Raw genomic sequence first — 15937 nt, forward strand, 5'->3', positions numbered from 1 at the left:
CATTAGGCCAGAGAATGTGTCTCCATTTTAAAAAGTAAGTTGCTGACTGATATTTACCAAACACATGAGAATGTTAACTGACCAGAATCTTCATCAAAATGGCAAATTATTCCTTTAACTCAACTACCTCCATCTACCCTTACAATTTAACACATCTTATTGTGACAAATACAGTTAGGTTCAATTCAGTTTCAATTCAATTTTATTTATACAACGCCAAATCACAACAACAGTTGCCTCAAGGCACTTTATATTGTAAGGCAAACCCTACAATAATACATACAGAGAAAATGCCAACAATCATATGACACCCATTAAGCAAACACTTTGGCGACAGTGGGAAGGAAAAACTCCCTTTTAACAGGAAGAAACCTCCAGCAGAACCAGGCTCAGGGAGGGGCGGGGCCATCTGCTGCGACCGGTTGAGATGAGAGGAGGAGGACAGGTCAACAGACATGCTGTGCAAGAGAGACAGATTAATAACAAGTATGATTCAGTGCAGAGAGGTCTATTAACACATAGTGAGTGAGAAAGGTGACCGAAGAAGATATACTCAGTGCATCATGGGATGGTAAGTAATCCCCCAGCAGCCTACACCTATTGCAGCATAACTAAGGGAGGATTCAGGGTCACCTGATGCAGCCCAATTCCAGCAAAGTGCTCTAATGGGGTGATATGGTACTATAAGGTAATTAAGATAAGATGGGGCCTAATTACTCATGACCTTTTCAATTCTGGATTTAACAGGGAGCCAATGAAGGGAAGCCAATATAAGAGAAATATGCTCTCTCTTTCTAGTCCCCCTCAGTACTCTTGCTGCAGCATTATGGACTGAAGGCTTTTCAGGAAGTTTTTAGGACATCCTGATAATAACAAATTACAGTAGTCCAGCCTAGAAGCAAAAAAATGCATGAACTAGTTTTTCAGTGTCACTCTGAGACAGGATATTTCAAAATGATAATGCGCAAATGGAAGAAAGCAGTCCTACATATTTGTTTAATATGTGCATTGAAGGACATGTCCTGGTCAAAAATGACTCCAAGGTTCCTCACAGCGTTACTGGAGGCCAAGGTAATGCCATCCAGAGTAAGAATCTGGTTAGATACCATATTTCTAAGATTTCCAGGTCCGAGTACAATAACCTCAGTTTTATCTGAATTCAGAAGCAGAACATCAGAGGTCATCCAGGTCGTTATGCCTTTCGAACATTCTTTCAGTTTAACTAATTGGTGTGTGTTATCTGGCTTCATAGATAGATAAAGTTGGGTGTCATCTGTATAGCAGTGAAAATGTATGCTATGCTTTCTGATGATACTTCCCAAGGGAAGCATATATAATGTAAACAGAATTGGTCCTAGCACTGAACCCTGTGGAACTCCATAATTAACCATATTGTGTAAAGAGGACTCTCTATTTACATGCACAAATTGGAGTCTATTAGATAGATATGATTCAAACCACTGCAGTGCAGTACCTGTAATACCTACAGCTTGCACCAATTGCTCTAATAACATGTTATGGTCAACAGTATCAAACGCTGCACAGAGGTCTAGCAGGACAAGCACAGAGATGAGTCCACTGTCAGAGGCCAGAAGAAGATCATTTGTAACCTTCACTAAAGCTGTTTCTGAGCTGTGATGAGCTCTGAAACCTGGGTGAAACTTAAATAAGCCAAAAAAAAAAAAGAAGCCATTCCTCTACAGATGATCAGATGATCTATTAGCTGTTTGACAACTACTCTTTCAAGAATTTCTGAGATGAATAGAAGGCTGGAGATTGGCCTGTAATTAACCCTTTCACGCATAGTAGAAGCTATTTCTGAACTAACTCAGAAAGTTTAATTGGAGAAAAAGACTCTAAATGAATATCAATGGTACTGAAAGTAGATAATGTTACATCTGTGACATGATTATGAGTAATTTTTTCTCTAATAATTAAAAAAAAATTTGTGAAGAAATTCATGAAGTCATTACTAGTTATCACTGAAGGACTGGTTGGCTCAATGGTGCTCTGACTTTTTGTCAGCCTCGCTATAGTGCTGAAGAGAAACCTAAGGTTGTTCTTATTTTCTTCAATCAATGATGAATATTCTAGCTTTTTTATAAACTATTTTTCCAGGCTATTTTTGATTTTCCTCTCCAGTTTACAACTTACCTCCTTTAAGGTGCCCATTTGAGAGTTATTCCAGGGAGTCAAGTACTTCTGATTTGAGGCTCTCTTTTTCACAGCAGCTACAGTATCCAAAGTCATACATAGTGAGGAGGTAAAATTATTAACAAGATAATAAAGCTCTGTTGGAGTGGCGTTCAGGTAGCTGCTCTGCTCTGTGTTGGTACAAGGCCTTGAATATGATAACAGTGGGTGAATTATACTCTTAAACTTAGTTACAGGACTTTCAGAAAGACATCTACTGTGATGAAATCTACTCCCTACTGCAAGCGGGAGGTAGATTTTAGTGCATGTTTTTAGACAATGGCAAATTTTGGGGATAATTTTTCCCTCTGTACACCATCGCAGTGAATTTTAAAGCAAACGAGCTGCAACAGAAGTGCATACTTGAAGCATGAACTGTTTTAGGAATTAAAGCCACTTTTATCCACAGTCCCCCGTTTTCAGAGGCTCAGAAGTACTTGGACATTTGCAAGGTGTGGCCTTAGTTTGAACTCACAGGAGAGGACAAGATGCAGCGACATTGTTGGATCTAAGCTGCTGTGCATGTTGCACTGCACACAGATCCCATATGGCGGAGCCATTACATACTGTGATGATAGAGGATCATGTCAGCTTTCCTGGCCAGGGCACATTAACTGGACTGCTGGAGGATTTACAGTAAAGGCTCGTGTGGGTCAGTCTAGAGTTGTACACACTGCAAAAAGTATTTCTTTCATTAAACTGTTCAGCTAAATAAAATATCTCTTAAATTTGTGCACCAGGTGTCTTAAATTGTCAGACTTGTCATGTTTCCTTACATTGCTATTTGTGGTTGGGAAAATATAAATAGACAACTGCTAATACGTTCACTGAGTTATGAATAAATAACAGATTTTAATTCAGTCTAAAATATTCACCGTAATGTTTTCTTATGATTCCATTTTTAAAAAATATTTCATGTTTATTATTGATTAATTTTCCTGATTTTATTATTAATCCGTTAAATATGTTCATTATGCTTTTGGAACACTGATAAGTTTTTTTCTGTATACTTTAGTCAGACCCAAAGGCAAATTATTTGGTTTTAAGACCAGTTTTGTTATTTGAAGCTTTGTTTATCCAAGCATTAAAGGATTTTATGTGTATTATGATAAATATACAGAAAATGTTCTGTCAAATAAGGTAACACAGAGTGTTACCTGGCCCAGTCATGCTGACTGTGGTGGACCATTCTGGTTTTCTTTAAATGTTTTATCAAAAGTCATTTCCTTGTTTTTTCATTAAAATGACTTATTTGTCACAAAGGCCGTGGTCTAGTTTTCTGCTCACCAACTCATTTATTAGCCACTTTCAGATTTCTGCTCCACTTTTATCAGTCTAATATGAGAGTAAACAGATTGTGAAAATGGTCATTTTTTGCAGTGCATGCAGCTCCACTGCTGAGAGGGCCTGTCAGAAGCTGACAAATGGAGAGAGTGCTTTCTGCTGAGAGCAGTCCCTGCAGGTTTCCCAAGTGGGCACCAGCCCAGGGCCAGGAAATTACACATGTACATCACTGACCATCATAACGCTGTCATATGAAAGGCTGCATAGCCTAAAACTAAGTTTAGACTGTCCTGTCTGACACACATGCAGGGTTTGAAGACCAGTAACTTGGTTTCTGATATGCTGAAGACTTTGGTTGATTCAGGTAACATGAAGAAGACTAGCTGTACAGATGTACAGCAAGGTCAGTATGCTGCTACCCCTAACCTCTGATGTCACTTCCTGTCAAATAAATGGAATTGACTGCTGGGCATTTTCCTGCTCCTGTATCTAAGCGAGACACCATGGAAAACAATAAAAATTAGCCTTTTATTTTCCACACTTCAACACATCATTTCTGTACAGGCTTTTTCTGTGTTAGTATTTCATACTTTAGTATTTTGTATATATCTTTAAGTTTAAAGTTCTAATTTAGTAAGGGTCAATAATTTGTCAATGTCATACTTCACAGTGACTGCAGCTACTGTGCCCTCTGCACACATCCTCATATACTGTAGCTGCAGTCCTCAAGGAAAGCGAGGCTTCAGCAGTTTAACAGACTGAACCCCTGCAGAGGACAGCTCTGTGGAAGAGTGAAAAATCAGGGCTTTTTCTGCTTCATCCAGAGATAACACCTGAGCAGAGTTTCATGTGTGTGTGTGTGTGTGTGTGTTTTTTTTAACTTCAGTGCAAAATGAGTTGGTTTTGTAGAAAAACAGACAAAAGAAGCCTGGAATTTAAAGTCTCATAAGCATAAATGTTCTTTTACAATCCAATATGATCTGCTTTGACCCAGGTGTTTTGCAATGTGCTGCAAAAATCAATACCTCTCTACGAATTACCTCTAACCTTTACACCTTAGTCATCCACCATCCTCTTTAGCCTTATGATGAACGTAATTATGCAGCTTCATCAAAGCAAGCAAATCAATAAACTAATCCGCAAGTCCATCGTGCCTTCTTCAGTGCCGATCTTTTTCCACTTGAGCAGAAACGGCGCCAAACGCCAGAGTTATTTTCCATAGCTGGAGAAAACAGATTTCTAAAGACGTCAGTCATGCATCATCGCTACGATCCCTCCATTATGTTTCATCAGTCTGCACGAGTGTTTGTTGGCCCGGGAACACTCACAGCGAAGCCCCCCCAACCCACCCCCTCCATCTGTGTTGCTGCTGACTCATTGTCACAACCCCTGAATCTGCTGCCTGCCTGCATTATTTACACTCACCTTCCTCTGTTGGTGCCTCCTCAGCACCTGCAGCCTAAAACTAGAGGCAGGACAGCTCCAAGCATCCCGGGGTGTTCATTTTAGCCACATGTCCACTTAGCACCAGCCGACTCATCGATTAATCGAATGAAAGAAACAAAGACGTCATCGGCCATTTGAACAACTGAATAATTCTTTCCTTCGATTGATCGGCGAATACACCGAGTGTGTTTTGTTTATTGAAACTTTATCTGGAGATCATAGACAAATACGCCAAGAAAAAACGGTTTCAAGTGCTGCTTGTTCTCTGATTCTTCAGTGTGATTTGCTTCTGCTTTAGTTTTCATTATTATGATGCTTATTTCTGGATATTAAGGATTTAATATTTTCATATTATCATTTTTATTTATTATTAAAGCATTCTCATACCTACTATTGCATTTGAATCTGGACAGTCTTCATAAACAACTTGAAAATGATATTGTGATATTGATATATTGTTGAACTTGAAATGTTATTGTACATGCTACAGAAGGATAGCGAGCTTGAAAGACTTTAAACTATGACAGTTATAAGTAATTTTAACACCTTAAACTGCCAAATAAAAACGTTTACTTCTGGTTCTAATTGGGACCTTCAGATCATGTATGTGTAATTAATCTCCCATAGAAACAATATTCAGAGTTAAACAGCATATTGGAGGCATCAGATTCAGTTAACTGACTGCAGAAATAGTGGAGACACTGTAAAGAGTAATAACTGTGCTCCTCCCTGTGTCTGTCAGAAGTCCTGCAGGACAAAAAAAAAAAAAAAAAGAAGAGACCTCGCTGCAGCAGGTATCTACTGCTGCATTGGCCGGGGAGAGTGCAGAGCTGCAAACTAAAGGACAGTGATACGCACACATGCTCTGCTCCTGGCAGCAATGCTGCAATGAAAAGATGTTGCATTCAAAGAAATCTGACCAAGGATCATGCCCATCAGTACTCTGCCTATATCCAATCACTGAAAACGCTTAGTGGTGAAAATGCGGTGTATTTGAAAAACTGTAGTCGGTGTCGTTCTGTGTCACCTTGTGTGCTCAGCTGAAGTTTGACTGCAGAGCTTCCTAGCTGACAAAAAGTGATCTGCCCCCCAGTGGAAGGATTTGGAATAACAGAGGAGCAACTTAAAAGCGAGCTTCCTGGGATTTGTATTTTCTGCAGAAAGGCAGTGATGAGAAGACAACAGCAGACAAACACCAGCTCAGAGTTTTTAGTTTTATTTAAGGTTCATTTTTCCAGACCTGCAGAGGACAGTTCACTTCCTTTAAGCGCCTCAAATTTGTCGTTTTGTTTATTTTTTCCTTGCAACATCATGTTAAAACCCATTGTATGACTCTGTGTTGGTTTCTCCTGGATGACTTTGTTCATTTTGTGAATACTGTTAAATAGAGAACAGCAGGGGGGGAGGATGGGGATCAGAGAGACAGAGCAAGTTCGAGAGAGAAGAGAGCGGTAGAGAGAGCGAACACAGATCAGAATTAAGACTTCAAAAAGAAAAAAAGGTGGTGGTCAGAGAGGTTGATTTCAAATCCTAAAGGCTCCTTAAATCACTACTACAGTACTTGGTATTGTCTTGCGGCACCTTCCTTTGTGACACATGATCAGATACAGTTGTCAAAGTCATGTACAATATTGCATATTTTTCAGCAGTCCTGATGCTCTCCTTCCTATCGCTCAAGCTTCTCTCTCACTCTCTCTCATCTGTCCATTTTAAGGCCTCGTTTAAGCCCTCGTGGGTCAAACAAAGGGACCTGTTAACCCCTTTATTACCCTCGTTAGTATTCGACATATCCTCATCCATCTAGTCATTGTCCTTACTAAGTGGTGGCTGTCCATGTTAGGGCTAGCTATTGTAGGTACCACACAGTGGCACTGTGAGTCTAACCCTAGTGCTCAGGATGTGTGCCACGATCTCCCAAAGCCCTGGCTCCCTGCGGTTAGGCGATGCTCTATCCTCTGATACAGAGGTTCAGCAAAATTTTCCCTCCAGCAGGACGGGGCCAATGGGAGTTCCCCTCGACTAAAGAGAATGTGAGCCAAGTGGCCTCTCAAAGCAGGCCATTTGTGTCCTTACCTAACAGGGAGCCCATGCATAGCCTGTGCCCTCAACTCCCCTGTCTCATCTGCATTTTGACCTTTACTAACCAATTCTCAGCTTCTTTTTTTGTTTTTGAGGTTTCGTTTTATTTATTCATTTTTAAACCCACTCAACAAAAAGCTAAGACCAACCCCTCTTCTCTCCAGCCCCCTTCAGACATGCGCTTCTTTTTGTTAATCTTACACATCAGCTAAACGTCTAGATGGTCACTTTTTCTGTATTTCAATCACCGTCTTGTACGGCTGGACCTGACGGCATTTACAAATCAATTTGAAGTTTGATTGCACACAGGCATGTTGGTGGATAGGCACGCACACAATGATGATTCACTAGGAGGCGGCTCTAAACAGCAATTACATGTACACAATGATATTTTATCTAATCGACTCCTTTTCTCATTCACAATGTGATTACTACAATCCTCTTTGATGTGATTTGCCTATTTCCAAAGACAGATCTGTCTCGATGCCTGTGTGTAAGAAGCAGGGTACGGTAGGAGAAGCAAAGCAGCAAGTCTTTTCTTTTTTTTTGTCTCCCTTCCCTTATTTATCTGAATAAACATAAATATAAAAGTGACTCAAGTCAGAATGACAGCTCCCTTTGAACGAGGTGATGTCACGAATCCCATGTCTGAAAAGGGCTTCCCTCTATCATCTCTCCTTATTCTCGACACAACTGTAAGAATTAACCGTTTCACAGACTCCTGTTAAACTGGGGAGGATGAGGGTCTTTGGGGCAAAGCTTCAAAGAGCAGATTCACAGCTTGGTTCATTCCTCGAAAACTAATCAAGACTTCAACTTTCAAAAACACAAATGCTGTTCATGCTTAATCATTAGTTACTTTTAAAATAAAAAGACCTCACATCAGCTAATTTGTTTATTTGCCAGTTTGTGGAGTTAACTCTCATGTCACCACTGGGTGCTCGATCCTATATTGATTCTTGTGCTCTCCGTTAACAGTAAGCTACATAATGAATCCCATGTTACACCCAGAACTAGGTCTAAGGAGTGGTGAATGCAGCAGACAAAAAGGTACTGATAACTGTGTGCCACAAACAAAAACAAAATAAAATGCCTTCAGAGTGGACAAAAAGGAAGGATGAAGAGAAAAAAGATGAAAGCATGTTTGTTACTTTGTTAATTTTTCATACTCTGCAGATTGGTGTGTATTGCATTGGGAGGGGGAGGGGGGAGGGTACAAGATGAGTGGGTATAAAGTGGTAGTGGGGCAATGGATGGGTGTCTGCTGTAGTCTGTGTTCAGTGGCGGTCCACAGCGGCACTCTGTAGCAGCTCTGTGGAGGGCTGTCCTGGGGGTCTGAAGGCGGTCTGGAAGCCTGGGGGAGGGGAGTGGAACTGACTGGCGGGATTGGCTGTGGGAGGGGGAAGGTAGGGAGCCCAGCCGGCGGCGGCTCTGTGGTGAAGAGGGATGTGGGCATCGAGGAGGCTGCTGTGGAGGGGCTGGGGAGTGGGCATCGCTGAGCTGGCAGGGCCGTCCATCTCTGTGAGCGCCTGCAGGGATTTAAGCCAGTGTGGTGGGTTATCGTCCTGGAGGCAGTCTAAACTGTTGCCGGCTGAGGCTGGGATGCCTGCGGGGGGGTTATGGAGAGGGAGGACAAGAGATTAGTGATGGCAAAAAAAAGACCACAACACAAATCTGACATAAAGACAATGATATTTGGGATTTTTGTGATCAGCTGCTTTGTTGAAACATTTAGAGTAGTGCTGTCATTGGTGACTTTACTCATCATTTCTATTCGATATAACAATATATTGCTTATATGACACATCAAAATGGAAAAGTTATGCAACTTCGTTTGAAAGGCTTTTCTTAATCATGTAGTTAAGACACTAAATCAGTTTAAAAAACACTTTAAAATGTTTTTTGTCTTTTCTGTTATCAGTCATAATAGCTGGCACACATTTACGCTTTATGCTAAAAAGATGAAACTCTTCATACTTTCTTCATTTTGTCATCCAAAGCTGTAAAAATTTCAGAACTCCAGGGTTAGTCTTATGTGAGCTTGTCACTCGCGCTCCTCCCTCTGCTCAAAAATGTCATAAATGACCACATTGTGCCAGTTGTTTTTACCCACTTCTACGATAGTTAAAAGGAGGAAGCATTTTGAGGCCTGTAAAATATTTATGGTGCTCTTTCCTTGCTATTATTCTGCTAAATACGCTGATGGAATTTCCCAGGATATGTTTGACATTCAAATCAAACGTCATACCAAACTACTCATCCTCACTACCAGACCAGATGGAAAATGACTGCTTACAATTATGACTTGGCGAAAGATAATAACTTGATTTCCATTACCACAAAAGACAAAACAAAAAAAGAATCTAATAACTCATCCATGATTTGTATACACCCAGTTTTAAACTTGCTTAAAAGTGTCAGCCTTTATCATGTTAAATATTAAATATCAAGTAATTTCACTAATAGTGCTGATGTTTTTACAGACCAGTCTTTTAGGACTAAACAATAATTTCAAACAAACAATAGCCCAAACCAGTTATTTTGGATTTTTGCTTCATAAAAGATGTGAAATGTTGCTGTGAACTAATTGCCAACCTGTAATAATAGCAGGGTCCATCCAACTGCCTGTGCCGTCCCAGCTCAGGCTGTGCGACATGCCTGCAGGTCCAGCTGGCCCACCAATGTGGTTAACACTGTTGGAGGATGAGGAGGAGGAAGAGGACGAGGAATTTGGGAGGCCCCCAAAGTTGATATTAATGTTGGGCAGAAGAGCCCTGAGACCATCCTGCCACTCTTTCACATTTAAGCCGTCTATAGAGCTGCTGTTTTCTGCAAGAGAGAAGTAAACAGACATGTCAGCTCCTCAGGTGTTTTTGTGTTTAAGTACAAAACTGCATCTGCCAGCAAAAAAAAAAATCAATACATGCTAATCAAAACAAGTATCATAATGCCATGCCGCAGCACACATGTGCTGTGAAATTAAATAGCTTGTTGATTCTCTGTTTTAACATGCACTACTGCAATGTGACACAGAAAGGTGCCAAAGTGACCCACGGGTCTGGTACCTGAGATGGGGATCCCTCCCAGCCCTGTGTTGTGCTGAGGCGGCAGATTCAGGTCCAGAAAATTACTGTGTGAGGCAGCACTGGCTGAGTGGTTCAAGTGTGTGAGGTTATTCCGTGTGGGCACGCCCAACCAGGGGTGTCTGGCAGCTGGCTGCTGCTGACTGGCCTGGCTGTTGTGAGTGCTGGGGAAACTGAAGGAGCTGTAGATGGTTCTGTGGTGCTGTGGGACACGTGGGAGGCCACTGGGGAAGTGATGGGAAGCGCTGGGGTTAGGGTTGGAGGGTGGCAGGCTGGGTCCATGGTTGCTCCCCTGGGTGAGGGGCCCTGGGGATGAAGGGCTCTGATCCTGTACTGACAACTCCTTCTCTATCAGGTCGGCCAAAGCCTTGCGAGTCACATCGAAAGGATCAAAGCCCAGGTCGTCATCCTGCTGTTTGCTGGACGAGCCAAAGCCAAAGGCCGCCTGCCAGTCTGTGGAGGACGACACTGGTATTGTGTCTGAAGGGAGAGAAAACACAGAGGTTATAGGAGACACAAAACTTCGACTACCTGATAAACTTAGATGATAAAGATTACACCTGCAATAGTTTTGAAATTTCCTTACATGCAAATTAAACAAACTTCCCCTTTTTATTATAGTCTTATACGTTTGAGCTTGAATAGGTATTAGATACATTAAAATTTAAGTGCAACTTGTGCCTAAGCATTTTCTGCTTATTATTTACATTACCTGCATTAGTTATATTGGCTCAATGTTTAGAAAACAGAACATTTTTCAACAGAAAATTCAGAATACAGCAGATAGAAGTAATCTAAATGTTTGACAGCTAGATTAAACATGGTGTTATTCTACCTGATGTGAAGAGGCTCTGTGGTTCAGGGGTCATAGGCCAGTCGGAACTGCCACGAGGGGAGCTGGGGAAGGGTGGCAGACCAGCAGGGAGGGGGTTTGGATGTCTGAAGTTACTGTTGTCTGAAAAGAGTGACTGGGACTCAGCTGCAGCACCCTCAAAGGGCGAACGGGCTGTGATGTCTGACATGCTGATGGGCACTACCAGGCTGGGCTTAGTTAAACCCGGGGGAGGGGAGGGCGAGTCACTTGTGGGTATCTTTATTAAAAAAGAAAAAAAAAAAAAAAAACAAGAAAGAAGAAAATGTTTGTGAAGTTGTCCTTATTACTGCTGATTCATACTCAGATTTATATTCAAACAAAAGAACCACAGAGGTTGGTTAATGCTGTATTACCTGTTGTAAAGTCTCGCCATTTACCATGCCGATAGACTCTGGAGGTTTGTCACTGGGACTGCAGGTAGAAAATTTATATATAGACAGAAAAAAAAAAAGGTCATTGCAAAATAAATACACAATTGCTTTATTCAATAACATGCAAGTCCTTTTCCGGAGGAAAAACCCATGTACCTGTTACTGTCACAGTTAGAGGAAAAGGGGGACAAGGCAGTACGCTGGCCTGGACCTAGCTCTGTTTCTAGCCCATCTGAAGTAATAGCTTCTTGGTCTAGATAGTCTAGCAGTGGAGGGGACTTGCGGTCTTCTGAAAGCCCGTTGGACAGTTTGTTATGCCCTGACAGCGTCGGCCACCCATCTTTACCATTGCTACTGTTGGTTCTGTTACAAAGCAGGACAGAAATTAGCCTCCGCTGCACTGTGAGTAAATAATAAAAATACAACAAATCTAAATATTAATAAAAACCAACCTCTGTGTGGAGTTGGATTTACTCTTTGACTTTTCTGTTCCACAAGCTGGAGGTTGTAGAAAGCTAGGGTTAATTTTATAGAGGTCTTGGAGGAGTTTTTGCTCATACTCTTGATGTTTTCCTGCCTGAAGAAACAACATAACATGGGTCAAAAAGGTGCTTTAAACCACAACTGACTCTCATTGTGGGAAGAGGAAAAAAAAAAAGTGTACCTGCATCTCCTCTTTAGTAAAGCTAGCTGCTTCATCCCCCAACTCATGTAGGTACATACAATCAGGTTTGGGACACTGCATACTTTTGAGGAAGTAACTGCAGTATTTTGTTGTGCCTAAAGAAGCCTGCAAAAGAAAGAAATAGAAGAAGAAGAAAATTTTACATAGAAATTCATACTAATTCTTTTCAAAGAATTCTTTATCTTCTCTGTGTAATCTACATTGTTTACAATGACGTTTGTGTTAAATAGCTAGAAGCAGAAAAGAAAATGAAGAATAAAATGACTAATTTTTGTGCACTTTAAAAGACTACTAAAATCACTAAAAATTAACAAAGATCTTTGGGTCAACTTCTCACCTTGAGTGTTCTGCCATCAACAACCACATTGTTCACACACTGTATTGCTCTTAGAGCATCTTCAGAGCGGATGTAAGTAACATAAGCGCTGGCACTAGGCCCCTAAAAAACAAAACAGGTAAATAAACATGCCATTGATGCGGTTGCATACTTTTATGAGCTCACTGTAGCTATGAAAGAGGATTTTCATTATTAAATTGCCGTTTTAACCTAATCCACCCTCCTCACCTGTGAACCTGCGTAAGATGTGCTATTGTTGATGACCACTTTATGGATTTTACCAAACCTCCCAAAATACTCCGGCCGTTTTAGGACCTGTGGGTAAAACACAGCAACACTTGTGACAAAGTGCTGGAGATATTGAGCTCTTTCAAACAGAATATTCAACAGAATCACGAATCACGAGGAAGCTGCAGGTAAAAACATTTAAATATACATAAAAATCATTCTCCAACGAAGTACATTTAAACTTCACTGCATCTGTCAAGCCCAAATCTACAGTGACACAGCCACTTCCTTAGCTGCATCAAACTGAATACCATAAGTTTCAACGCTCCTGTCACAGGTAGCTGAAGTGTAATGTCAGCATTGCACTCACCTCTGGGTCAGCGAGTCGCTGCGAGAGCCCCACCACAAACACCAGATTTCTCTGGACCACTCTGACACTGGCCAGATGCTTGCGGTTTTCTGTCACCTTTTGCTTCTTCTCATTCTGTTTCTGCTTCTTTTCATTCTTTATCCTTTGGATCTCCTCCTGTGACAGAGGCTTGTACACAGCAGGGTCCTCTGGATAAGGCTACACAAAAACACAAAGAACTGCGTTACAAACAGAAATATCTCCCATTCAAAGGAAAAAAAAATACTAATTTAAGGCATGGTTACACACAAGCTACACCTGTGTAATTCTAATTACATGATGTCTCCTCCAACAAGACTGCTGAGCCAGACAAATCATCCTCCTGTTTAATGAGCTTAATGGCATCTACATCCATTTCACCTTTCTGCATGCGGGGCAGAGGCCGTTCTCATCTGTACGGATGCGGTGCCAACAGAAGCGGCAGATCTGGTAGCCACAGGTGCAGGGGAAGAAGTTGACGTCATCAATCTCCAGCGGCTCCATGCACAGTGGGCACTCCATGGGGTCGTCCTTCATTTCAGGGCTGTGGGACATCCTATGGCGCAGCAAGGCTGAGTACTGAAGCGGATCACAGAGCACAGGGCTACCAAAACATAAATGAAGAGTATAAGAGCTCCACTCAGAACTGACTAAATATAGCAAGCAATATATTTACGATTTATTTAGAATGACTGAACTTGTTGTCAGTGCAGATGCTTAACAGCAGAAAGGTATAGCCCTTTCGATTGAACTTCCAACGTGACAATATATCAGTGAACATGCCAAAATACTTTTAATTGCATTTTTAAATGCAATTTTTTGAATGCCAAAACAGTTACTTAAGATCACCCAGCATTTTAAAACAAAGTTTTTTAATCAAATGACAGCACAAAGTAGAGAAGCACCACTATAATAGCTAAACATCAGTATCAGCCTTGTTGACTACCTGGAGATTTTTAAAACAATCTGGTCAAGATTTTTTGCTTCTTTTGTTAAAAAAAAAAAAGACAAAAAAAGACAAAAAAAAGGGGGGAGGTATAAATGAAAACAACAACACACCCACCCCTATCGGCATCAGCTATAGGCCAAACTGTTATTTCAAACATTGTATCAGCTCAGGATTTCAGTGCTTCCCGAGTAATACAGCTGAAAATCATTGTGCTACACACAGAGCTGTAATATTTAAGTGATACATCAAAGATTAAGAAAAAGGTGTCAACAATTGACACATTTGTGTCTCAATACTATTTCAAACGGTCCTAAATTAATATATCCGACCGTTTTCTTTAGTCCTCAATAACAGTTAAATATATCTGAGTGTGCTACATCGCGCAAAGAGAAACACTCATCGGTAACACCTCTACAGATGACCACGAAAAGGCTTGAATAATAACGGGTCATTCTGGCCTCCACAGATGGAAGATTTGTTGCATTCTGTTGAGGTCTTTTCATTGGGCGGCACTGGTTTTTCTAGCTAGGTCTAAAATAAGCCAAATGGGTGTACGTACCAACCCAATCCTTAAAAAAAAACAGAACTAATGGTCGCAAAGTGATAATGCGGATGTTGTGGTATCTTTCTTGGGCTGACACGTCATGGTCGACGTTAAAGACAAATACAATAAAATAGGTTTATTTAGGAATAAATCGCCTGTTGTTGGCATTTAAACACCAGCCTGTTTTCTACGTGACAACACCGCTGCCAGCAGACGAGCCCATCGAGAGCTCGATAAAAACCTAAAAGACTATAGACATCCAATGCCGGGCAGCATTTTCGCAAATAACCCTACACGTACACGGCTATCGCCGTTTTGCATTTTCACTCGCAGACATCCCCACTAAAGTCGTGAACAAATCGTGTTGGCCAAGCTGGTAACTTTAGCTGCTTAGTCTCCTGGATCGTACGTTATGACAGATGTTATTTGACTAACCACGGGCTAAGCTAACATTAGCCGCGAACTGGCAAAAGACGCCGGTCTGATTGAGACCAAGTATTCCGTGACAACTGCGATGTTAATCACAAATATAATGCATGTGGACATGAGACGTTCCCCAATATTGACGTTCGTAGTTTAAAAAAACGTATGACATAACGTTATGGTGCCCCCCTATATAAAAAGTGACAGCTTGCTTAAGCTAACCCGTAGTTAGCAGGCTACATTATCAGAGTGTACGAGGGTTTGTAGTTGAGCTGACGACGAGGCCTTACATAAGCTAACACTGAACAGGGAACAAGTTGTTGGCACTATAAACAACTGTCATTGCTCAAACGACATTAAGATTAGCTGGGCAGAAATTCATGAAGAGTGAGAAAACTTTACAGTCAGTCAGTAAAATCGCAACAGACATAATTGCCCTTCATTTATTGAGGCAGAATGGAAGCTGGCTAGCTCAGCTAGCAGCTTGGTTAGCGTTACTTACCCTGTCCGTATTTAGCTTAGGATTCCTCTCCAAGGGAGTCACACTAAATTGGGCGGGGACTGCGAGCCAATGTATCTGAAATGTCAAAATATCTATAGAGGGTTACGTAAGATACCAGTAGTTGTGTTGTTCTGTTGTAATTAAAAGGCTATAAAGATGTTTTGCCCCTTTCTTTTCTTGGTATTGTGGAGACAATTTACGCTCAAACCACCATCTTAGCTAGCATTATAGTTGGGAGGAGGGAGTGGGGCAAGTATTCAGTGCCACTGAGTCTGCGCAGATGGGCTGATGCTTTCAGGGAGATGTAGTTTTTACATTTTCCCATCGTTCCATTACGTTCAAGAGGAATGTAGTTCCCACTGCAACGCACTTACGAAGAAATTTTGTTCGCCATTATTGTCTAAATTCAAAATGCATATATTTTAAATCAGCCGTCATTACTATGTTAGTTATATTCAACTTTTTACATATCATTCGTTTGCACTACACTTAGATTTTGTGTTATTTTTCGCCATTAATTTAATTTCTACACTATTTTATCTTTAGCTCCT

General features: G+C 41.1%; 1 protein-coding gene across 2 annotated transcripts; it reads right to left on the bottom strand.

Moving 5' to 3' along the window:
• Positions 1 to 6123: 6123 nt before the first annotated feature.
• cnot4a (CCR4-NOT transcription complex, subunit 4a) lies at positions 6124 to 15638 on the bottom strand. Of its 2 annotated transcripts, none has more exons than XM_040026092.1 (13): positions 15387 to 15638; positions 13350 to 13547; positions 12951 to 13148; positions 12581 to 12667; positions 12353 to 12454; positions 11995 to 12120; positions 11783 to 11907; positions 11487 to 11693; positions 11313 to 11370; positions 10921 to 11176; positions 10068 to 10565; positions 9598 to 9831; positions 6124 to 8608 (listed from the first exon to the last, which is right to left on the bottom strand). In XM_040026092.1, the coding sequence occupies exons 2-13, from the start codon at positions 13521 to 13523 to the stop codon at positions 8280 to 8282; spliced, it is 2394 nt and encodes a 797-aa protein (XP_039882026.1). In that variant the 5' UTR covers positions 13524 to 13547; positions 15387 to 15638; the 3' UTR covers positions 6124 to 8279. The 2 variants fall into 2 exon arrangements, with proteins under 2 accessions (XP_039882026.1, XP_039882025.1); XM_040026091.1 differs by having other exon boundaries at positions 13350 to 13572.
• Positions 15639 to 15937: the final 299 nt, after the last annotated feature.

The sequence above is a fragment of the Simochromis diagramma genome, unplaced genomic scaffold, assembly GCF_900408965.1.
Source record: "Simochromis diagramma unplaced genomic scaffold, fSimDia1.1 OVJJ01000293.1, whole genome shotgun sequence".
Lineage (NCBI taxonomy): Eukaryota > Metazoa > Chordata > Actinopteri > Cichliformes > Cichlidae > Simochromis > Simochromis diagramma.